This window comes from Oncorhynchus gorbuscha, linkage group LG03, assembly GCF_021184085.1.
Source record: "Oncorhynchus gorbuscha isolate QuinsamMale2020 ecotype Even-year linkage group LG03, OgorEven_v1.0, whole genome shotgun sequence".
NCBI classification, from domain to species: Eukaryota; Metazoa; Chordata; class Actinopteri; order Salmoniformes; family Salmonidae; genus Oncorhynchus; species Oncorhynchus gorbuscha.
In genome coordinates, this window is record NC_060175.1 from 89,624,000 (window position 1) to 89,649,654 (window position 25,655).

Sequence of the window (25,655 nt, forward strand, 5' to 3'; positions counted from 1 at the left end):
GATCAACAAAATGGAGTCGTGGTCAGCTTTTCCGAAAGGATGGCGGGGCAGGGCCTTAAATGCGTCGCGGAAATTGGAATAGCAATGATCCAAGATTTTTCCCGCCCTGGTTGCGCAATCGATATGCTGATTAAATTTAGGGAGTCTTGTTTTCAGATTAGCCTTGTTAAAATCCCCAGCTACAATGAATGCAGCCTCCAGATAAATGGATTCCAGTTTGCAAAGAGTCAAATAAAGTTCGTTCAGAGCCATCGATGTGTCTGCTTGGGGGGGGAATATATACGGCTGTGATTATAAGCGAAGAGAATTCCCTTGGTAGATAATGCGGTCTACATTTGATTGTGAGGAATTCTAAATCAGGTGAACAGAAGGACTTGAGTTCCTGTATGTTGTTTTGGCCACACCACGTCCCGTTAACCATAAAGCATACACCCCCGCCCCTCTTCTTACCAGAAAGATGTTTGTTTCTGTCGGCGCGATGCGTGGAGAAACCAGCTGGCTGCACTGTCTCTGATAGCGTCTCTCCAGTGAGCCATGTTTCCGTGAAGCAAAGAACGTTACAGTCTCTGATGTCCCTCTGGAATGCTACCCTTGCTCGGATTTCATCAACCTTGTTGTCAAGAGACTGGACAATGGCGAGGAGAATGCTAGGGAGTGGTGAATGTCTGCGGGTTCTCCTCCCTTGTACTTGATTGATGAATTAAGGTCACTAGTTAGTAAGGACCTCCCCCTCATCTGCTCATCTTAATTGAAAGGAGAAACCAGTAGACACTAGGCCCTCCATGGTGTGAGTTTAACACCCCTGGTGTAAGCAGTTCATTATTGTTTTGTTAACAATCATACTTATAAAAACAGGGGAAAAGGGAAGCTTTCAACATACTTTTACACTCAGGTGGAGCTGGCTGGAATTCTCCATTCTCACTGCAGGTTATGGATTTAGCTCCAACCAGAGTGTAATCCTTCTCACAGTCATATGGCACGACACTTCCATAGTCATACGTATCATCAGGTGAGACAACAGGCCCACCGTTGACAATGTTTGGGGGCTTTCCACACTTCACCACTGCAGATTAGAGCACAACAGCAGTTATGAAGAGATCATTCAGGCACATGCACAGAACTGTTAATGATATTTGCACTTGATATGCTCCTTCAGATTACCAACCTTCACATACAGGAACTCTGCCATCCCAGCCTCCATCCATACAGGTCCTTACACCGCTGCCCACAAGCACATAGCTGAAATATAGAAAGATTAGACAATACGAGACACTTTTTACAACTTTGCTTTCAGGACAGTAAGGGTTACAACAGAGACTGTTCACAGCTCTGATCAAAATAGTAATAACAGATAATACACCTGAAATTGAATGACTTTTTGTTTAGCTTTTAGGGAGGGGAAGTTTGATTAAGGCCTATTTGGAAAAATCACTAAATTAGGCCAACAAATGAACAGCTTTGTGAAAATGTTGACATGTTAATTCAAAAAAAAATACAAATGTAATTACATATCTAAGTCTCAAGAAAGCACTGACCCAGTATTACAGGTAGCAACTACCTGGTCTCCAAACAAGACCCCCTCAGCGGTATTAAACTGGCCGTTCGTCACTTCTCCTGGGCTGCCACACGACTTCCCTGAAACAACCATAGAGAAAACCAGTCAGACTTTCAAAATGACAGAGTGAGAAAGAGTTGAATGTTAGCACCAAACAGGTCTGAAATCCAGGCTAGCATTTCAATTAGATTTAAGGATGGGCAATGAATATATCAAGTTGAGTGGGTAAGTAAAAACTGGAAATATTTACAAGAATATGGCACAACTTTTCAGAACAAAAATAAATGACGAGTATATTACTTTCGCATTTCAGTTTCACTTCACTCCACACGCCAGCAGTACAGGTGACTGGCGGAGACCGTCCTGTACTGGCATATCCAATTGCACACTGAAAAGTGACTTTTGCGCCATCTACAAATGTCTCTTGCGTGATGAAGGCATCTGACAAAACCATGTTTGGCCCTCCTATGGGTTTGGTACAGTTTTGAGCTGAAAGAGGTGGAGACAAAATTTAGTTCATGTTAATGACCAAGGTGAACAAATACAGGAGACAACACTTTCATGTCAACCCACAAACTGTAGTAGTGTAAGCGACAAACTACCATCTGTAGAAAGAGGGAGATACAAAGAAATAGGATTCTGATTCTATACAGAAATGACCCCACCTTGAACAGTGAGAACAATCAAGGCCAGCTGGACCATCCATATCGTCAAGGACCAACAGACGTTAGAGGGCTGCATGACGTCTTTTCTGTAACAAGCAGCACACAATTTCCTGGTTTGCTTGTTCTGTACTGTTCGTTTTGCCAGATGCCCACCTAAGCGGATCAACTTCTCACAATATCCACTAGCCGACTAAACTCAACGATTTATGATGGAGCCGAGCAGCGTCTAGCGTGCCGATACGAGCTCTGGCGTCGCAAATTGAAGTTATCAAAAACGACAGATTTCAGCACCCAAATAATAGCACGCATGATTATATGTGACGTCGGAGTTTCAGTCCACCCACATTTGTCGCCACTCAACTCTATTTTAAATTGTAGCGTTTGATCGGCTAGCTAAATATCCACTTGCCTTAATCACACTGTTGGCAGGGAAATACACATATCACTCACAATAAGGTTTGCCAAATGTTAACGAACGTTACTGGACTCTGGGACCTAGCTAGCCCAAGAATGTACTCATAAGGAGCCTACAGTTATTCATTAAAGCCTTTACTGCTTAAAGGAGTAGTTCGCTATTTTAAAGCTTGATGTTAGATGACTCCTCACCCTGAAAGTAGTCTATGGGCCAGGAGAAACGAATCCATGGTTTAGTTCTTTATACAGCCATTACAAACTTCAGCTAACTTCAGCCAACCCTAGATAAAAATCAATGGAAGTGATGGAGGGCATGTGAGCATGTTGTGTTATGGCCAAATCACCTTAAAAAAAAGGTCCATCAAACCAAATATAGAGAGTTGATTTTAGGTGATTGACATGTTTCTCATGATCACTTCTATTGATTTTAGCTAGCAGTTGCTAACGTTTGTAATGGTGGTTTAAAAACAATTGTACCACGAATTACAGTTTCTCCTGGTCCATAGACATTTTCGCAGGGTAAGGAACCATCTAACAGTTGTAAAATTGTGAACTTGTCAAGGACTTTGCATGTTATTTCCAAAACATCCAAATACTACAAAATGTGAATCGATTCTAAACTGCGATAACGTTACGGTTCTAAAAACATTAAGTCCTTTACTTTCATATTACAAATGCAAAATATACACTTAGTTTTAACTTGCTTTATAACATTTGCAGCCGACAGCATTTTTTTCAGTTACAACACAGACATTAAGAGAATGCTAGAACGCTAATTACCCTTTTTTTGTAAACACATGCTGTAAAATGGAGATATGTTCGTGTGGGAACTCTGACCCTGTTAAAAGGTGTGTAGTAATTGAACCTTTTTATTATTTCTAGCTGTCATGAAATACAGTTCAGACTGGTCTCAGACTAGACGTAACATAGTATAATCAAGGACACTCAAATTAATATTGTAATGGCCCTGGTTTATATGCGACAGAGTTGATTTCCGCCCTTATAAACCCAGGGTCGTTAGTATAATCAAGGACACTCAAATGAGTATTGTAACGACCCTGGGTGTCCTTGATTATACTATGTTACGTCTAGTCTGAGACCAGTCTGGACCATCTTTCATGACAGCTAGAAATAATAAATATGTTACGATTGGTATGATTACATATGATAGAAGGTTGCTTAAGGCAAGCGTGTTGCGTGTTCGAATCTCATCATGGACAACTTCCGCAGCTTCGCAACTACTTAGTATGTTGGATAACCCTTCCTCTAATCCCGAAAACTAGCTAACACTAGCATTAACCACCAAACTAACTAACGTTAGCCACAACAAATGGGAATTTGTAACATATGTTTCGCAAAAAAAAAAATACTGTACCAATTGCAAATATTGTACGAAACGGATGATTGACGTTCACAAATGAATACATGAATACATACCATAAGAAAAGTAACATAATACTAAAGAAACTGTCGTAGATTTATGTAAAGAATCAAATTAAATGCCCACTTTGGATAGCTACGTTCCTTATGTTTTAAAAACGGTACCGCAAACGATCACATCGAACGTCTGGGAAGAAGATACCACATACTGTACTGTCTTTGAATATACCTTAATCAAAAACCAATAAAGGTAGGTCGCGTCTATGAAAGGGGTAGGACCGCCGGGCAAATTGTAGCTGAATCGTCTAGCTACCGTGTTTGCGTACATGGCACTTTCTATAATCATTTACAATAATTATCAGCGTTATTTGGAAAAATCTTACCTTATTGTTCAAATGGTCTGTAGGCTTTCTTCACATAGAAACGATGTCTGCCTGGCTAGCAACATGACGTTTGTGTTACACCTGTGTTTTAGGGCATTGCTCCTCCCTTTCAGGAGCAAGGGGCCGTGTCCTTAATAAAGAGACAGTAAGCAAGCAATTCATTTTTTTATATATATATATTTTTAAATGGAACCATTATTTAATAAGGCAAGTCAGTTAAGAACAAAATCTTATTTACAACGATGGCAGAATCCGGACAACGCTGGGCCAATTGTGCACCGTCCTAGGGGACTCCTAATCACGGCCGGATGTGATGCAGCCTGGATTCGAACCAGGGACTACAGTGACACCTCTTGCACTGAGATGCTGGTGCCCATTTCGATTTGGGGAGAAAGGGCAGTGGGCACAAAAAGGTATAGCACATAAAAACACAAATAGAAGTGATTGTCAGGGCGGTGGGAGACTCCCCAAACATATGGAAGAAAGTACTCTGGTCAGATGAGAATTGAGTTTTTTTGGCCATCAAGGAAAACGCTATGTCTGGCACAAACCCAACACCTCTCATCACCTAGAGAATACTATCCCCACAGTGAAGCATGGTGGTGGCAGCATCATGCTGTGGGGATATTTTTCATCACCAGGGTCTGGGAAACTGGTCAGAATTGAAGGAATGATGGATGGCGCTAAATACAGGGAAATTCTTGAGGGGAAACATGTTTCAGTCTTGAGACTTGAGACTGAGACGGAGGTTCACCTTCCAGCAGGACAATGACCCTAAGCATACTGCTAAAGCAACACTTGAGTTGTTTAAGGGGAAACATTTTACATTTCTTGGAATGGCCGAGTCAAAGCCCAGACCTCAATCCAATTGATAATCTGTGGTATGACTTAAAAATTGCTGTACACTAGCAGGAACCCATCCAACTTGAAGGAGCTGTAGCAGTTTTGCCTTGAAAAGTGGGCATAAATCCCAGTGGCTAGATGTGCCAAGCTTATAGAGACATATCCTAAGAGACTTGCAGCTGTAATTGCTGCAAAAGGTGGCCCTACAAAGTATTGACTTTGGGGGGGTGAATAGTTATGCAAGCTCAAGTTTTCTGGGGATTTTGTCTGTTTTTTTGTCTTATTTCTTGTTTGTTTCACAGTAAAAAATATTTTGCATCTTCAATGTGGTAGGCATGTTGTGTAAATCAGATGACACAACCCCCCCCAAAAATCCATTTTAATTCCAGGTTGTAAGGCAACAAAATATGAAAAATGCCAAGGGGGTGAATACTTTCGCAAGGCACTGTATGCATGAGGCCTAGGCCTACATACTTTTAGAACATTGTCTGTCATCCAGCAAACAGCATCTAAGCGTTGTTCTGTGATAGTTAAACAATTAATGAACACTATGCCAGCTATTGATGCCAGATGCTCAGATCCGATAGTGATCCAATCATTAAGAAATTAGTACACATCTTCCTTCTACCAGGTAAGAACAGTCCAGGTCATCTCAAAATGAACTGAAGGATTGGAATGCTGAGCCACAAAGTGGCACCATTGTAAAATAATGTATGATCACCACTTTGGTATTTAAAAACACAAGTGAACGTGGTGTGTAGAACAATCCTCAGTTTGACTCATGCTGAGTAACAGAACATTTCACCATTTCCTGACACTCCTTTTTGCACTGACACAATCTGTCCAAGATATAGATATGCTTCCAACTGCCTGGGGAAAGTATTTGCATCTATTAGGCATGTTTCCAAGAAGTAAGATACTGCAAATAGTCTCGTCTTTTTGTGGTTAACACAATATTGTCACCACTTCCTTCCTCGTGAACAGTTTTGCTATATCCAAACATGTTCTTAAAACAGTTACAGCAAAGACATTCCTTACAGAATATTTTACCAACAGGTTTACATCTGATATGTTAATATACAGTATTCAACCATCTATCACACACTAGACACCACTATGGAAAACTTATGTTGAGGTTATGAGTTTTAAGAATGGGCGGCAACTGGAAGTGGTTTGTCATTTCTGGGCAACGTCTAGAGGGTTTGGCTTTCCTTTCTTTTGAGTGTCGACATTGAAAACAAATTCTCATGCTGTGACCATGTCTCATTGTATGAGTCCTTGGGAAGGATAGAATATAATGTCTTATTGTATGACAGAGTTCCTGGGAAGGATAGAATAACAATCATCATGGAATTGGAAATGGATCCTAATCTCATCACCACGTCACACACAACTCAGTATTTTTCCGTTGTAACAAACTAAATTGTAATAACTTAGCCCTTACAGATCATTTCATAAATTGTCATTTTGACTTAAGCTCTTTCAGTTCCATTTACTTTTCTCTGGCTTTGTCTTGATGGAAAATATTATCGGTGTCTCTGACGAACATAGATAAGACTTTTATACAGGGCAATAAAAGCTTGATCGAGAAAGTCATCGGACAAGTTAATCAATCACAGGAAGAACATACGCATTATGAATTCCTGAGAAATGCAATGAAAGTCACCTGACTCATAAAGCAACATTTGTTTATTTTATAATATCATTCACAGTAGGTGAGGAGACTTCCTGTTTTACAGTCACAATAGATATGGTTTAGATATAAGGTTCTGTATTTCCTTAGTCAACCTTGTGTTCTGTTTCGTTGTGTTCTTGAGCGTAGCCCTGTTTCTTCGTGTTCTTGAATGTAGCCCTGTCTTTAATTTTTGTTCATTGATTTCACCTGTGTTAGTTACTCACCTGGTCTCATCAGCTCCTTATGTAATTCAGTTCTTTCTGTTTGTGCCTTTAAGGTATTGTTCGTTTTGACTCTACTAAGCCTTTTCCCAGGTTGTTTGTGAGAACCAGTTATAGCCTTCAGTCCTAGATTTGATTCACCTGCCTGTTTGCCTACCTGTGTATGACCATTGCCTGCCTGTGACCACGGTTCCTGCCTTCTGCAAAGGTGAAATAAACACCTGCTGCGTTCTGCGTGTGACACTACACCCTTTTCTTCCTGAGAATTCATTACAGATGATCAATACAGGCAAATGAATAGGCCTACACTAAGACAAATAATTGATGTGGAAATGTATGAACAAGACTATGTATTTTGCCGCTAAAATATATGATAAAATAACACATCCCCCCCTGCAGACCAGACAGGATCTGGTGGCTGTTGGGTAGGGAATTAGTATCTGTCTCAGGTAAATACATTTTTAAAAAACTCCCGTCTCCCTGTAAAAAACAATATTAGTAGATTAATATTAGATTAGATGATTGTGTCATTATGATAAGAAATGCAAATGTTTATTTTAGGATTACATGATGTCACTTAAGGTCCTTTCATAATGTAAACCATATTGAACATGTGATGTTTCAAACTTCCATAACACAATCATTACTGCCCTCCTGTGGCTAACTGTAACTCTTCACATCCTCACTGGCACCTAGATTTAAACTATTCTTTTGTGTCAAGACAATTTAAAAATATATTTAAAATATATGAAATACAATATAATCCTACCTTTAGCCTTTGTATAGGTAAGTAGATACACCTATTTACCTTGATGTAGATAGCCAATTCTATATTTTGAATGTCTCTGAAGGACGTTATATGTTATATGACGACAATGACCAAAGAGTTAGCTAAAGTACATATCTGTGACTGAGTAAAACAAAGTGGTCAGTTTGCCAAAGGAAACTTTCTGTTGTCATGGAGACTGTTGAATCACACTTGTGTAGGTCTGCATTTGTGCACAAGACACACAGCTGCTATCAGAGTAGCCAGGAAAAGCCAGCGCAGGACCTCATACCAAACAGGCAACAATGCCCATGCCCTGAAAAACAAACAAAAAGGGTAATGATTGAAAATCGCTCATTGAAAATGAAATTCCACGTTACATACAGCAGTAGTCTAAAGATGTAATTCCCACAGCAGCATACACAGTACAATTGTTAAGAGTTCACAGTACATCCTTTATTTGAAAACGGACACCTTCATCTATACCCAGTGGTGGAAAAAGTACCCAAATGGCATACTTGAGTAAAAGTATAGATACCTTAATATAAAGTTACTCAAGCAAAAGTCACCCAGTAAAATACTACTTGAGTAAAAGTCTGAAAGTATTTGGTTTTATATATACAGTGCCTTGCGAAAGTATTCGGCCCCCTTGAACTTTGCAACCTTTTGCCACATTTCAGGCTTCAAACAAAGATATAAAACTGTATTTGTTTGTGAAGAATCAACAACAAGTGGGACACAATCATGAAGTGGAATGACATTTATTGGATATTTCAAATTTTTATAACAAATCAAAAACTGAAAAATTGGGCATGCAAAATTATTCAGCCCCTTTACTTTCAGTGCAGCAAACTCTCTCCAGAAGTTCAGTGAGGATCTCTGAATGATCCAATGTTGACCTAAATGACTAATGATGATAAATACAATCCACCTGTGTGTAATCAAGTCTCCGTATAAATGCACCTGCACTGTGCATACAAATATTTGTATGAAAATAACAGCAATCAACCACTGAGACATAAACTGAACAAGTTCCACAGACATGTGACTAGACAGAAATGTGACAGAAATGGAACAATAGGTCCCTGAACAAAGGGAGGGTCAAAATAAAAAGTAACAGTCAATATTGCGTCTCCTCCTCATGGACTGCATTAGATTTGCCAGTTCTTGCTGTGAGATGTTACACCACTTTTCCACCAAGGCACCTGCAAGTTCCCGGACATTTCTGGGGGGAATGGCCATTTTCCTTGGTGAGACAAAACCGCGACTCGTCAGTGAAGTGCACTTTTTGCCAGTCCTGTCTGGTCCAGTGACGGTAGATTTGTGCCCATAGGCAACGTTGTTGCCGGTGATGGCTGGTGAGGACCTGCCTTACAACAGGCCTACAAGCCTTTTGTCCAGCCTCTCTCAGCCTATTGCGAACAGTCTGAGCACAGATGGAGGGATTGTGCGTTCTTGGTGTAACTTGGGAAGTTGTTGTTGCCATCCTGTGAGGGTGTTGTTACACGTGGTCTGCCACTGCGAGGACAATCAGCTGTCTGTCCTGTCTCCCTGTAGCGCTGTCTTAGGCGTCTCACAGTATGGACATTGCAATTTATTGCCCTGGCCACATCTGCAGTCGTCATGCCTCCTTGCAGCATTCCGAAGGCACGTTCACGCAGATGAGCAGGGACCCTGGGTATCTTTATTTTGGTGTTTTTCTGAGTCAGTAAAAGGCCTCTTTAGTGTCCTACGTTTTCCTAACTGTGACCTTAATTGCCTACCGTCTGTAAGCTGTTAGTGTCTTAATGACCGTTCCATAGGTGCATGTTCATTAATTGTTTATGGTTCATTGAAGAAGCATGGGAAACAGTGTTTAAACCCTTTACAATAAAGATCTGTTATTTGGATTTTTATGAATTATCTTAGAAAGACAGGATCCTGAAAAGGGGAAGTTTTCTTTTTTGAGTTACATGTAAAGTCGTGGCCAAAAGTTTTGAGAATGACACAAATATTAATTTTCACCAAGTCTGCTGCCTCAATTTGTATGATGGCAATTTGCATATACTCCAGAATGTTATGAAGAGTGATCAGATGACTTGCAATTAATTGCCAAATCCCTCTTTGCCATGCAAATGAACTGAATCCCCCAAAAACATTTCCACTGCATTTCAGCCCTGCCACAAAAGGACCAGCTGACATGTCATTATTATTATTATTATTATTATTATTATTATTATTATTATTATTATTATGTCAGTGATTATCTCGTTAACACAGGTGTGAGTGTTGACGAGGACAAGGCTGGAGATCACTCTGTCATTCTGATTGAGTTCGAATAACAGACTGGGAGCTTCAAAAGGAGGGTGGTGCTTGGAATCATTGTACTTCCTCTGTCAACCATTGTTACCTGCAAGGAAACACATGCTGTCCTCATCGCTTTGCACAAGAAGGGCTTCACAGGCAAGGATATTGCTGCCAGTAAGATTGCACCTAAATCAACCATTTATCGCATCATCAAGAACTTCAAGGAGAGCGGTTCAATTGTTGTGAAGAAGGCTTCAGGGTGCCCAAGAAAGTTCAGCAAGCGCCAGGACTGTCTCCTAAAGTAAGTCGCTCTGGATAAGAGCGTCTGCTAAATGACTTAAATGTAAATGTAAATGTAAAGTGATTCAGCTGCAGGAACGGGGCACCATCAGTACAGAGCTTGCTCAGGAATGGCAGCAGGCAGATGTGAGTGCATCTGCACACACAGTGAGGCGAAGACTTTTGGAGGATGGCCTGGTGTCAAAAAGGGCAGCAAAGATGCCACTTCCATCCAGGAAAAACATCAGGGACAGACTGATATTCTGCAAAAGGTACAGGGATTGGACTGCTGAGGACTGGGGTAAAGTCATTTTCTCTGATGAATCCCCTTTCCGATTGTTTGGGGCATCCGGAAAAAAGCTTGTCCGGAGAAGACAAGGTGAGCGCTACCATCAGTCCTGTGTCATGCCAACAGTAAAGGATCCTGAGACCATTCATGTGTGGTGTTGCTTCTCAGCCAAGGGAGTGGACTCACTCACAATTTTGCCTAAGAACACAGCCATGAATAAAGAAGGGTACCAACACATCATCCGAGAGCAACTTCTCCCAACCTTCCAAGAACAGTTTGGTGATGAACTTTTCCAGCATGATGGAGCACCTTGCCATAAGGCAAAAGTGATAACGAAGTGGCTCGGGGAACAAAACATCAACATTTTGGGTCCATGGCCAGGAAACTCCCTACACCTTAATCCCATTGAGAACTTGTGGTCAATCCTCAAGAAGCGGGTGGACAAACAAAATAAAATTCTAACAAACTCCAGGCATTGATTATGCATGAATGGGCTGCCATCAGTCAGGATGTGGCCCAGAAGTTAATTGACAGCATGCCAGGGCGGATTGCAGAGGTCTTGAAAAAGAAGGGTCAACACTGCAAATATTGACTTTTTGCATCAATTTCATGTAATTGTCAATAAAAGCCTTTGACACTTATGAAATGCTTGTAATTATACTTCAGTATTCCGTAGTAACACCTGACAAAAAATATCTAAAGACCCTGAGGCAGCAGACTTTGTGAAAATTAATATGTGTGTCATTCTCAATACTTTTGGCCACGACTTTACATACTACGTCAACTAACCAGTTGCTCTAACTCCTTCAAGTTGGATTGGTTCCTGCTGGTGTACAGCAATCTTTAAGTCATACCACAGATTCCCAATTAGATTGAGGTCTGGGCTTTGACTAGGCAATTCCAAGACATTTTAACGTTTCCCCTTTAAACCACTCGAGTGTTGCTTTAGCAGTATGCTTAGGGTCATTGTGTCATGTTTTGTCTTATATTGTCTTGTCATTTTGCTTTCCCTTCTGTTCGTTCTCCCCCTGCTGGTCTTATTAGGTTCGTTCCCTTTTTTTCTCTCCCTCCCTCTCTCTCTTCTCTCTATCGTTCCGTTCCTGCTCCCAGCTGTTCCTATTCCCCTACTCAATCATCTAGTCTTTTCACACCTGTTCCTTATCTTGCCCTCTGATTAGAGTCCCTATTTCTCCCCTTGTTTTCCGTTTCTGTCCTGTCGGATCCTTGTATGATGTTCGCCGTGCTGTGTCTTTGTCTCGCCCTGTCGTGTCTTGTTTCCCTCAGATGCTGCGTGTGAGCAGGTGTCTGAGTCTGCTACGGTCGGTGCCTTCCCGAGGCAACCTACAGTTAATGGTCGAGTCTCCAGTCTGTCCTCGTCACTACGAGTGGAATTAAGTTTTTTATGTTTTGTTTTCTGCTCTGATTGTCCAGGAGTATTGCTTATATCCTTTACTGGAATAAAGACTCTGTTTTCGCCAAGTCGCTTTTGGGTCCTCATTCACCTGCATAACAGAAGGATCCGACCAAGAATGGACCCAGCGACTATGGATTCTCTCTACTCTACTCTCGAGTTCCAGGGAGCGATGCTCGGCAGACACGAGCAGGAATTGTCTGCTGCTCGGCATGCCGTTGAGACCCTGGCCGCTCAGGTCTCCGACCTCTCAGGACAGTATCAGAGTCTTCGTCTCGTGCCACCAGCTACTTCCGGGTCTTCCGAGCCTCCGGAACCTAGGGTTAATAACCCACCATGTTATTCTGGGCAGCCCACTGAATGCCGCTCCTTTCTCACCCAGTGTGATATAGTGTTCTCTCTCCAACCCAACACATACTCAAGAGAGAGAGCTCGGATTGCCTACGTCATATCACTCCTTACTGGTCGGGCTCGGCAGTGGGGCACAGCTATCTGGGAGGCAAGCGTTGAGTGTACTAACGATTATCTGAACTTTAAAGAGGAGATGATAAGGGTTTTTGATCGTTCAGTTTTTGGGAAAGAAGCTTCCTGGTCCCTGTCTTCCCTATGTCAAGGTAATCGATCCATAACGGATTACTCTATAGAGTTTCGCACTCTTGCTGCCTCCAGTAACTGGAACGAGCAGGCGTTGCTCGCTCGTTTTCTGGAGGGACTCCACGCTAAGGTTAAGGATGAGATTCTCTCTCGGGAGGTTCCATCCAGTGTGGATTCTTTGATTGAACTCGCTATTCACATTGAACGACGGGTAGATCTTCGTCACCGAGCTCATAGAAGAGAGCTCGCGTTAACTGTGTCTCCCCTCTCTCCGACACTACCATCTTTCCCCACTGACTCTGGTGTTGAGCCCATGCAGCTGGGGGGTATTCGCATTTCGACTAAGGAGAGGGAACGGAGAATCACCAACCACCTCTGTCTCTATTGCGGTTCCGCTGGTCATTTTGTCATTTCATGTCCAGTTAAAGGCCAGAGCTCATCAGTAAGCGGAGGGCGACTGATAAGCGCTACTAGACGGTCCTCTCCGTCAAGTACCTGTACTACCTTACCGGTCCATCTACGCTGGACCGGATCGGCAGCTTCCTGCAGTGCATTAATAGACTCTGGGGCGGAGGGCTGTTTTATGGACGAAGCCTGGGCTCGGGAACATGACATTCCTCTCAGACAGTTAGGGGAGCCCACGGTCATGTTCGCCTTGGATGGTAGTCCTCTCCCCAGTATATTATGTGAAACACTACCTTTAACCCTCACTGTATCTGGTAACCATAGTGAGACCATTTCTTTTTTGATTTTTTGTTCACCTTTTACACCTGTTGTTTTGGGTCATCCCTGGCTAGTGTGTCATAATCCTTCTTTTGATTGGTCTAGTAATTCTATCCTTTCCTGGAACGTTTCTTGTCATGTGAAGTGTTTAATGTCTGATATCCCTCCTGTTTCTTCTGTCCCCTCTTCTCAGGAGGAACCTGGTGTTTTGACAGGAGTGCCGGAGGAATATCATGGTCGGCGCACGGTCTTCAGTCGGTCCAGAACCAACTCCCTTCCTCCTCACCGGCCGTATGATTGCTGTTCTGATCTCCTCAAGAAGCGTTTTGCTTCCGCTCCTATCCTTGTTGCACCTGACGACACTAAACAGTTTATTGTCGAGGTTGACGCGTCGGGGGTGGGCGTGGGAGCCATTCTGTCCCAGCGCTCCGATACTGACGATGGGGTCCACCCTTGCGCGTATTTTTCTCATCGCCTGTCACCGTCGGAACGTAACTATGATGTGGCTAACCGCGAACTGCTCGCCATCCGTTTAGCCCTAGGCAAATGGCGACAGTGGTTGGAGGGGGCGACCGTTCCTTTTGTCGTTTGGACTGACCAAAGGAACCTTGAGTACATCCGTTCTGCCAAACGACTGAATGCGCGTCATGCTCGTTGGGCGTTGTTTTTCGCTCGTTTCGAGTTCGTTATTTCTTACTGCCCGGGTACTAAGAACACCAAGCCTCATGCTTTATCCCGTCTCTTTAGTTCTTCTGTGGCTTCTACCGATCCCGAGGGGATCCTTCCTGTTGGGCGTGTTGTCGGGTTGACTGTCTGGGGAATTGAGAGACAGGTTAAGCAAGCACTCACTCACACTCCGTCGCCGCGCGCTTGTCCTAGTAACCTTCTTTTCGTCCCTGTCTCTACTCGTCTGGCTGTTCTTCAGTGGGCTCACTCTGCCAAGTTAGCTGGCCACCCCGGCGTTCGGGGTACGCTTGCTTCTATTCGCCAGCGGTTTTGGTGGCCTACTCTGGAGCGTGACACGCGCCGTTTCGTGGCTGCTTGTTCGGACTGCGCGCAGAATAAGTCTGGTAATTTTTTTTCTGCTTCTGCTCCTGGTCTTGCTGGGTCTCAGTCTGTTCCCTGCCATCGCATCTCTCCTGTTCTTGTTCCTGCCCTTGCTGTGTCTCAGTCTGTCCCTAGTTGTTACTCTCCTGGCCAGTTTGGTCCTGTTTGCTCTAAAGCTTTCAGTTCTCTACCCGTGTCTCATTTTTTTTAGAGTAGTACCCTAGTTTCCCTTTTTATCATTTTCCGTTACGGTCCTGAGGAGAGGAGTTGGGTTCTTTCTCGGGACGTGCTGGACCGTTTGTGATCTATGATTTCCTCCGTTGCCGCCAGTGTTCCTCCTCGAGTGCGCCAGGAGGCGCTCGGTGAGTGGGGGGGGTACTGTCATGTTTTGTCTTATATTGTCTTGTCATTTTGCTTTCCCTTCTGTTCGTTCTCCCCCTGCTGGTCTTATTAGGTTCGTTCCCTTTTTTCTCTCTCCCTCCCTCTCCCTCTTCTCTCTATCGTTCCGTTCCTGTTCCCAGCTGTTCCTATTCCCCTACTCAATCATCTAGTCTTTTCACACCTGTTCCTTATCTTGCCCTCTGATTAGAGTCCCTATTTCTCCCTTTGTTTTCCGTTTCTGTCCTGTCGGATCCTTGTATGATGTTCGCCGTGCTGTGTCTTTGTCTCGCCCTGTCGTGTCTTGTTTCCCTCAGATGCTGCGTGTGAGCAGGTGTCTGAGTCTGCTATGGTCGGTGCCTTCCCGAGGCAACCTACAGTTAATGGTCGAGTCTCCAGTCTGTCCTCGTCACTACGAGTGGAATTAAGTTTTTTATGTTTTGTTTTCTGCTCTGATTGTCCAGGAGTATTGCTTATATCCTTTACTGGAATAAAGACTCTGTTTTCGCCAAGTCGCTTTTGGGTCCTCATTCACCTGCATAACACATTGTCCTGCTGGAAGGTGAACCTCTCAGATTTCTGGAAGACTGAAACAGGTTTCCCTCAAGAATTTCCCTGCATTTAGCACCATCCATCATTCCTTCAATTCTGACCAGTTTCCCAGTCTCTGCCGATGAAAAACATCCCCACAGCATGATGCTGCCACCACCATGCTTCACTCTGGGGATTGTGTTCTCGGGGTGATGAAACACACAGCCAGGGCAACTAAGAAGTGGCTCCGTAAGAAGCATCTCAAGGTCCTGGAGTGGCCTAGCCAGTCTCCAGGCCTGAACCCAATAGAAAATCTTTGGAGGGAGCTGAAATTCCATATTGCCCAGTGACAGCCCCGAAACCTGAAGGGTCTAGAGAAGGTCTGTATGGAGGAGTGGGCCAAAATCCCTGCTGCAGTGTGTGCAAACCTGGTCAAGAACTACAGGAAACATATGATCTCTGTAATTGCAAACAAAGGTTTCTGTACCAAATATTAAGTTCTGCTTTTCTGATGTATCAAATACTTATGTCATGCAATAAAATGCTAATTAATTACTTAAAAATCATACAATGTGATTTTCTGTTTTTTTTTGTTGTTTTAGATTCCGTCTCTCACAGTTGAAGTGTACCTATGATGAAAATAAATACAGACCTCTACATGCTTTGTATGTAGGAAAACCTGCAAAATCGGCAGTGTATCGAATACATGTTCTCCCCACTTTATGGACGCACCTGTAATGAACACGATGGTAGACAGAGAGCTGATTTCAAGTGCAGGGCGCAACAGGTGTTTATTTGTAAAGGACCACAGGAGGAGGCAGGTAGCTGGGACCAAGGGCAGGAAGAAGGTCAGACACAGTGGGTCCAAAAAGGCAACAGTACTAAAAGGCAAGTAACATCGTCCGTGAGATCAGAATATAGGTTGATAACAGTACAGGTAGTGAATAGGCAAAAGGGCGTTGTTAGTGAGGCAGGCAAAAACTATCATACACGGGAGGAGTAACTCACGGGGAAAAACAGCCCCGGGGAAAAACAGCCCCACGAAAAAGAAGTGTCACAAAACAAACAATACCTCACAGTGATGGGGTGCAAATAAATTAACTAAATAGTGTGTGATAATGACATACAGGTGTGTGAACAGGTGATTAGAATTCAGGGGATTGGGATTTGGAGAGTGAACTGCATTCAGGGGATCTATGTATTTGAGGGTGTGAGCTGGAAAGTGGGCTGGAAAGTGAGCTGCGTTCAGGGGATCTATGTGTTTGAGAGTGTGAGCTGGAAAGTGGGCTGGAAAGTGATCTGCATTCAGGGGATCTATGTGTTTGAGAGTGTGAGCTGGAAAGTGGGCTGGAAAGTGATCTGCGTTCAGGGGATCTATGTGTTTGAGGGTGTGAGTTGGAAGCAGATCCTTTTCCTTGAAAAACTCATTTTTGTGCAATTTCTAGCTAGCTACTACTTGAAACTGTGACATGTGTCAGCCGGTTTTCACTGTCTGTCCTCGTGCATTTGTTATTTATACGTGCCTTCAAAATAAGTGTCCCACAAGCGGTGGAAGTTAAATCATTATATGAAGAGAGGATTCATTGGGATTTTAATTTGAATAACAAATACATTTTTTCAAAACTTTACTATCGCCAATTCTTTACGTGATCTGAGTATTATGCCACAGGCTGTATTGAATCAGGTCGCAGGCCGCATACGGCCCCCGGGTGGGTCTATTCCCAGGCCTGGTCTACACCTCTGCAACCTTTCACAGCACTGTGCCTCTCTGGAAACATTCACTACACTGCAATCAAACAACGTACCACATTTGAGCACTGCAAGGGGAAGTCTAACTGCACATGACATATTAGTTTTAATGTTACATGCACAAGTACAGTGAAATGCCTATCTTGCTAGCTTTAACCTCAACAATGCAGTAATCAATAACAATGTAATACTAAACATTTAAAAAACGCGCACAATATAAAAATAAGAACACGACAAAGTAAGCATACTATATACAGGGTCAGTTCCAGTACCATATGTACAATGTCTAGGCTCCTGGATCGATAGCGGTAGATACAGTATGTATAGGGGTAAGGTGACAAGGCGTCAGGGTATATGATAATCAGAGTAGCAGCAGCGAAAATGATGATTGTATGTGAGTGGGTGTGTTTCGAGTCAGTATTCATGTATGTGCATATTATGTGTTTGAGCAAATGATTGAGTGAGTGTTTTGTATGTGTGTTGGAGTATCAGTGTGTGTGGTGTATAGGGCCCTGTGAGTGTGCATAGTTAACACAGACAACCACAGCCACACCCCTCAAGTACTGGCCAAATTACAGACATATCACCCGTTATTATTCTGGACCAATGATTGTCTGCTCTGGAACAATAATTGTATGAATGGACAAAGCTAACGATCACATGACACCATTCATTCCTACAGTACTTTCGGAAAGTATTCAGACCCCTTGAATACTTCCACATTTTTTTACAGCCTTGTTCTAAAATGTATTTAATTGTCAATCTACCAACACTACCTCATAATGGCAAAGCAAAAACAGGTTTTTAGAAATGCTTCAGTTTAGAGATTGTGCCAGGTTTCTTCCAGATGTGACATTTGGCATTCAGGCCAAGGAGTTCAATCTTGGGTTCATAAGACCAGAGTTTGCTCTTGTTTCTCATGTTCTGAGAGTCCTTTAGGTGCCTTTTGGCAAACTCCAAGCGTGCTGTCATGTGCCTTTTACTGAGGAGTGGCTTCGGTCTGGCCATTCTACCATAAAGCCTGATTGGTGGAGTGCTGCACAGATAGTTGTCTTTCTGGAAGTTTCTACCATCTCCACAGGGGAATACATTTGCCAAATGTCTAAAAACCTGTTTTCGCTTTGTCATTATGGGATATTGTGTGTAGATTGATGGGGGAAATGTTTTATTTAATCCATTTTAGAAAATTGCTGTAACGTAACAAAATGTGGAAAAAGAGAAGGGGTCTGAATACTTTCCAAATGCACTGTGAATACAATAGTGCATTGATGCCATATTAAGTCAGTTAAGATGGTGTTTAATGGAGACATGCACAGTTTGAGCTACTCAACGACATACATCTGGTGTATTAGAAGCAGTTATTGGTACCGTGACAGTCTTCCAATTATTATTTTTTATTACACAACGATTGACCACAAAGATTGCCATTTTTCCATTTACCATAATGGAGGGGGTACTGTTTTCTGCTATCAATGCCTGCAGTACTGCGGTTGGCCTTGAAATTCCATGGCTTCTGTGAGAGGGGGCAGTCATTTTCAAATGCTCTGGACCCAGGAACCTGTCTTCACCTAGCAACCAAACACGGTGGAAGTCTCCAAGTGTCTAGATAACCTTTAATCTTTTTCAGCAACGGTAGACTATACAATAACTCCACATAGTTCAGTTGCCAACCTTTTTTGAGGTGAAGTATATTGTCCATTTATCAAGTTGTTTAGCTAGCTTCATTCAGCACCAAATGACGTAGACATGCTGAAATGTACAGAGCTTACCCCAGGCTTACCTCCACAACATGTTAAGGCAATGCACATACACAAAATATGAAATTGGCTCAATGCAACGAATGAAGCAAAGCAGCAAGGCCTATGTTGACCCTATCCATCAACAGCCAACAGCCAATTTCTGTACTGAATTAAATATTACCACTACCTTTTTAAAACCAAGTCTATTTTTATTTCCATAATAAAAAGCATGAGCTTGATTTAGTGTAGAGAAAATGATTTAGTGTAGAGGTGCTGACTAACGGCGAACAAACTGTAAGCTATAATAATATATACTGTATATATATATAAACTTCTATATATATAAACTTCCAGTAATTTATTGGGTAAAACATCAACTCTTTTATTTATATTTTTGTTGTTGTTGTATTTTACCCCCAATGGACTCAGGAGACGAAGGTCAAGTTATGTGTCCTCTGAAACATGACCCGCCAAACTGCGCTTCTTAACACCCACCCACTTAACCCGGAAGCCGGCCAAAACACCATTCAACTGTTGACCAAGGTCAGCCTGAAGGCGTCCGGCTGTCCCAGGGAGTCACTAGCGCGCAATGAGCCAAGTAAAACCCCCCCGGCCAAATCCTCCCCTAACCCAGATGACGCTGGGCCAATTATACGCCGCCCTATGGGACTCCCGATCACAGCCGCATGGATCGAACCCAAGTCTGTAGTAGCAACTCTAGCACTGCGATGCAGGTGCCTTAGACCCGCTACGCCACTCGAGAGGTCCTTATTTTTATATCTTTATTTCCCAAAAACATTTCAACCCAATCACAATCACTTTTTGGTATTTTAATAATTTTAGGCACATTTTAACAGGCTCAACACCTAACAAACACTTGCCATTGGCTCAACAATTGGCTCAATTTACCCCATGGCCCTTGGCTCAACTTACCCCAAGGCAAACACTGTGACTATATTAGCCGACACAAGACACAGCTACAACGATGCCCTTTAATTCTAGGTTTAGGACCTCATATTGAAGGTTATAGAGACCCAAACTGATGCATAGAACCATCTTAAAATGATCTACTTTGGTTTCGATACAAGCACCATGAAACCTCTAACACAATAAATTCATTTCATTTGGTAAAAATCTGTTTTTTGGAGCCAACTTGATGACCACTTTTTCCATGTGGTTACTTCCTTCACAAACTCCATGAAATGATGACCTCTTTCTAAGTATTTGGTCAAATGGTACATTTTCTGTATGGTTTCCTAGAAACAAGGGTGGCTTTTTTCCCATTCCCACCCCTTACCCCACTCTCCCCTATATAGTATTCTTCAGATCTCATTTCTACAGCAGCGTGCACAGTACATCCTGTACTTGAAAGTGGACAACTAAAATATATGCAACCTCTTAACAGCGCTACTGCACTGTGCCTCTTCATGCAAACCTTTGCTACACTGCTACCAAACAACCGACATATACAGTATATCACAAAAGTGATTACACCCCTCACATTTTTGTAAATATTTGAGTATATCTGAGCTGCAGCACGGTGGCCAAGACCATATAGCGGTTTAACTGGACAGGTTCCACTCAGTACAGGCCTCGCCATGGTCGACCAAAGAAGTTGAGTGCACGTGCTCAGCGTCATATCCAGAGGTTGTCTTTGGGAAATAGACATATGAGTGCTGCCAGCATTGCTGCAGAGGTTGAAGGGGTGGGGGGGTCAGCCTGTCAGTGCTCAGACCATATGCCGTACACTGGATCAAATTGGTCTGCATGGCTGTCGTCCCAGAAGGAAGCCTCTTCTAAAGATGATGCACAAGAAAGGCCGCAAACAGTTTGCATGATGAGAAGCAGACTAAGGACATGGATTACTGGAACCATGTCCTGTGGTCTGATGAGACCAAGATAAACTTATTTGGTTCAGATGGTGTCAAGCGTGTGTGGCGGCAACCAGGTGAGGAGTACAAAGACAAGTGTGTCTTGCCTACAGTCAAGCATGTTGGTGTGAGTGTCATGGTCTGGGGCTGCATGAGTGCTGCCGGCACTGGGGAGCTACAGTTCATTGAGGGAACCATGAATGCCAACATGTACTGTGACATACTGAAGCAGAGCATGATGCCCTCCCTTCGGACACTGGGCTGCAGGGCAGTATTCAACATGATAACAACCCCAAACACACCTCCAAGACGACCACTGCCTTGTTAAAGAAGCTGAGGGTAAAGGTGATGGACTGGCCAAGCATGTCTCCAGACCTAAACCCTATTGAGCATCTGTGGGGCATCCTCAAACGGAAGGTGGAGGAGTGCAAGGTCTCTAACATCCATCAGCTCTGTGATTTCGTCATGGAGGAGTGGAAGAGGACTCCAGTGGAAACCTGTGAAGCTCTGGTGAACTCCATGCCCAATAAGTTTAAGGCAGCGCTAGAAAATGATGGTGGCCACAAAATATTGACACTTTGGGCCCAATTTGGAAATTTTCACTTAGGGGTGTACTCACTTTTGTTGCCAGCGGTTTAGACATTAATGGCTGTGTGTTGAGTTATTTTGAGGGGACAGCACATTTACACTGTTATACAAGCTGTACACTCACTACTTTACATTGTAGCAACGTGTCATTTCTTCAGTGTTGTCACATGAAAAGATATACTCAAATATTGACAAAACTGTGAGGGGTGTACTCACTTTTGTGATATACTGTACATAACATGCTGACAGATTGATCACATCAAAGGAAGTCTAGCTGCACTGGTTCTTCAAGACATGTCACATTATGTTACTGGGTAACAGGCTTCAGCTCAAGGTGTGCTAATGTGGATCTGGTGGAAATAGATACACAAAGGTTACACAGAGGTACATAGAGGTGACACGGTTCTGACCTACTGTAATGCCAATCCTGGTGTGTTTGATTGATTGTTGAGGACAGGTTGCTGTTGGTTCCAGGTTGATAGGGTTCTTCTGTCAGATGGCCAGTAGAATGCAGAGGTGTGGCTGTGCTTGTCTTCAGTCTGTCACTACAGTCATAGCTTCTCTGGCCTGGTGGTGTTAAAGTACATATGCATGGATTGGAAATAGTTATTATACTTTACTTTACATTTTAGTGTAATGAGAAGCTACATGTTTACGATAAATTAACTTGGGTGTCTACTTAGTATGTAGTTTTGTTGATGTGTTTAAGTTTTAGTTTAGCTGATTTAATTTGTTCCTACTTAATCAACCACATTCAAAAGTATTTTTTTAGCACTTACCCTCCATAGCAAAACGATAGATGCAGTCCTCCTCAGAGGGCTTCAGAACCTGCACCGAAACCATCCCACTATGCTGGCTGCTCACATCGTTGCTGGCACTGCAGTAGTACTGGCTGTCTTCTTCCACAATGCCACAGTGTAGGTGCAGGTCTGCTGAGCTCTGAAACTGGATGTCCTGGGGTTGGGTGGATTGGTACCAGGTGTACTGGACACTTGTGCCCTTTGCACTAGCACAGTGCACTGTCACAGGCTGGCCCCAGCAAGTGTCTCCCATTGAACTCAGGGGCCATACCATGGGTTTGGACACTGCCACTGGGAGAGAGAGATGTTATTTGGATAACGCAAAAGAAAAAGGGAAGGGGAAACTTTGTCAGTAAAAGTAAAGAGCAAAAATAATCTTACCAAATGTCACAATTAGATTGATGGAAGTCATGATGTCAGCATGGATTTTATCAATCCCAACCCAGTACACTCCAGTATCCTCTAACTTGAGATCTGTCATGATGATGACCAACCCCCTTCGCTGTGCATCTATGATCTGAGACCTGTGTCTGAGCTCTCTGTTGGTGAGGTGATCCGAGTCCATTAGAATAACACAGGTCGACCTAGACTCCCCACGGCACCAGTACTTCTTACTGAAGAGGTACCGGTTTGTTTGGTACTGGCAGACCAGACTGAATCCACTCCCAACATTGGCCTGGATTACTGTTTTGTCACACAGAAGCTGGACACTTGCTGGGAAAAGAAACACAACAAATAGTTAGATAAATCATCAATGTTGGTCAACAGCCCTTTCAGACCTACAGAATGTCTTTTAAAAGATGTTCTGCAGGTTGAAAATAGCATTTTCTGTGTGCTGATGTACACTGGATAGTATTCTGTATGCAGTAAATGGTCATCATCAGTGGGGTAAGAAAATATACTGTGCAGGTACATATCTACTTCATATACAGTATACACAGTACCAGTCCAAAGTTTGGAAACATTCAACGGGTTTTCTTTATGTTAGGAATTATAGGAATAATGACTAAACAATATCTACATTTTAAATAACTAATGAAACTTACTCTGTTTTAGTATATCTGATTAACAATATTATTTCATGAGGAAGGGATTGTGGCGCATGTAACAGGGGGTAATTAGTTTTAGTTTAGTTTATTTTATTCTTACAGGGACAGTGCACATTAATCAACGTTTCAGTAAAAGTGCCGGTTTTAGCCAGCCGGCTAATTTTCAACCGCAGTCCCTGGGCAGGTTATTAAAAACAATTACAATATAGACAATAGCACCATAGAACAAGCAAGACATAGCAACATAGGACAAGCAAGACATAGCATACAGACAGAGCAACATAGAACAAAAAGCAGCAAAACAAAATTCATAAAAGCAACAAAGTGTTTCCACACCTCACAAGCTACAGACAATTAATTAAATAATATAAATACCATTCCAGCCAGGTTGGAGAAGACTGGAAGTGTGGGTTCACGCAGTCTCCTCTGAACAGTTGATGTTGAGATGTGTCTGTTACTTGAACTATGTGAAGCATTTAATTTCTGAGGCTGGTAACTCTAATGAACTTATCCTCTGCAGCAGAGGTAACTCTGGGTCTTCCATTCCTGTGGCGGTCCTCATGAGAGCCAGTTTCATCATAGCGCTTGATGGTTTTTGCGACTGCACTTGAAGAAACGTTCAAAATTCTTAAAATGTTCCATATTGACTGACCTTCATGTCTTAAAGTAATGATGGACTGTCTTTTCTCTTTGCTTATTTGAGCTGTTCTTGCCATAATATGGACTTGGTCTTGTACCATATATGGCTATCTTCTGCTTACCCCCCTACCTTGTCACAACACAACTGATGGGCTCAAACACATTAAGAAGGAAAGAAATTCCACAAATTAACTATTAACAAGGCACACCTTTAATTTGAAATGCATTCCAGGCGACCATCTCATGAAGCTGGTTGAAAGAATTCCAAGAGTGGGCAAAGCTGTCGACAAGGCAAAGGGTGGCTACTTTGAAGAATCTCAACTATAAAATATCTATTTTTTTAAATACTTTTTTGGTTATTAAATTATTCCATATATGTTTTCCTAGTTCTGATGTCTTCACTAGTATTCTACAATGTAGAAAATAGTACAAATAACGAAAAACCCTTGAATGAGTATGTCAAATCAAATCAAATGTATTTATATAGCCCTTCGTACATCAGCTGATATCTCAAAGTGCTGTACAGAAACCCAGCCTAAAACCCCAAACAGCAAACAATGCAGGTGTAGAAGCACCAGTACAGAAACCCAGCCTAAAACACCAAACAGCAAGCAATGCAGGTGTAGAAGCACCAGTACAGAAACCCAGCCTAAAACACCAAACAGCAAGCAATGCAGGTGTAGAAGCACCAGTACAGAAACCCAGCCTAAAACACCAAACAGCAAGCAATGCAGGTGTAGAAGCACCAGTACAGAAACCCAGCCTAAAACACCAAACGGCAAACAATGCAGGTGTAGAAGCACCAGTACAGAAACCCAGCCTAAAACACCAAACAGCAAGCAATGCAGGTGTAGAAGCACCAGTACAGAAACCCAGCCTAAAACACCAAACGGCAAACAATGCAGGTGTAGAAGCACCAGTACAGAAACCCAGCCTAAAACACCAATTGTGAGGGCATGAAAACAGGAAATTTCTGTCAAACAAACTGGTTGAAAAGGAACTACAACCACGTTGTAATTACTACATTTAAAAGTTGATTAAAATATACTTACTTTCACAGAGCAACAGGAGATAAAGGACCCTCATCATGGTAAGACTAATGTCCTCCACCAGCCGTCTCTATCTCTGAACCTATACAATAGCAATTAAACCTGTGAACGAGGTTATTGTAAAATGAAGTGTTGTTTTGATGATGAGACAGGATGTCACTGAAATGGACTGTGGTTAGTGCGGCATCCTCCTCTGCTAAGAGAGCTTCAGAGGTGTGCAGAGGATGTGAATAAACCCTCTATAACGAGATCCAATTGGCATTATTCACCCTGTTCAATTTCACTGATATACAGTATTAGGCTCAGATGAATTTGGTTTTGGTTTAATCATCCATAATACATAATCTTATATAATACAACATTAAAATGTATAGGCCTATGCTGCTTCAAGTAGTTATTTGTCGGGGGTGGAGAGTACGACTACTTTGAACCATTCTGCTCCAGGACCATTCAATTATGCAATTTTATAGACCTTCCACTATGTGTCACCCTAGTACATAAAGAAAAGGGGAACCTGTTGATTGATGATCAATGCCAACATGTGATTCTTTGGTTTTGAATTTTACTTTATTGAGAAAGTAAAATCCAGATTCTGAAAATTAAACCAAATTAATCTGACTTTGGTGATACTTGTGTACTGACTCTCCAGCCTAAATTTCCTCCAAATGACTGTAGTGTAATCATGGCAGCTTCCTCACCGTGTTTCTGTAATGCTGGACAATCAGCTGACT

The 25,655-nt window shown here is 42.6% G+C and overlaps 2 protein-coding genes across 7 annotated transcripts in view; both read right to left on the minus strand.

Annotated features, from left to right (window-relative positions):
- Positions 1 to 4,527, minus strand: part of LOC124032170 (C4b-binding protein alpha chain-like) — a 48,583-nt gene extending 44,056 nt beyond the window's left edge. For 3 of the 5 annotated variants that reach the window (XM_046344338.1, XM_046344339.1, XM_046344335.1), the window contains exons 1-6: positions 2,827 to 2,879; positions 2,221 to 2,306; positions 1,856 to 2,044; positions 1,536 to 1,635; positions 1,166 to 1,239; positions 881 to 1,063 (exon numbers count right to left, since the gene is read on the minus strand). In XM_046344338.1, coding sequence (XP_046200294.1) covers positions 881 to 1,063; positions 1,166 to 1,239; positions 1,536 to 1,635; positions 1,856 to 2,044; positions 2,221 to 2,306; positions 2,827 to 2,864 — 670 coding nt within the window. In that variant the 5' untranslated portion in view covers positions 2,865 to 2,879. Of the gene's footprint in view, positions 1 to 880; positions 1,064 to 1,165; positions 1,240 to 1,535; positions 1,636 to 1,855; positions 2,045 to 2,220; positions 2,307 to 2,826; positions 2,880 to 4,071; positions 4,186 to 4,397 lie in introns of those variants that run through there. The other 2 variants (XM_046344336.1, XM_046344337.1) reach the window with 2 other exon arrangements.
- Positions 4,528 to 6,917: 2,390 nt separating this feature from the next.
- On the minus strand, positions 6,918 to 25,034 carry LOC124032172 (natural cytotoxicity triggering receptor 2-like). Of its 2 annotated transcripts, none has more exons than XM_046344342.1 (5): positions 24,928 to 25,034; positions 22,569 to 22,901; positions 22,167 to 22,478; positions 21,802 to 21,954; positions 6,918 to 8,218 (listed from the first exon to the last, which is right to left on the minus strand). In XM_046344342.1, the coding sequence occupies exons 1-5, from the start codon at positions 24,962 to 24,964 to the stop codon at positions 8,157 to 8,159; spliced, it is 897 nt and encodes a 298-aa protein (XP_046200298.1). In that variant the 5' UTR covers positions 24,965 to 25,034; the 3' UTR covers positions 6,918 to 8,156. The 2 variants fall into 2 exon arrangements, with proteins under 2 accessions (XP_046200298.1, XP_046200296.1); XM_046344340.1 differs by having other exon boundaries at positions 21,798 to 21,954.
- Positions 25,035 to 25,655: the final 621 nt, after the last annotated feature.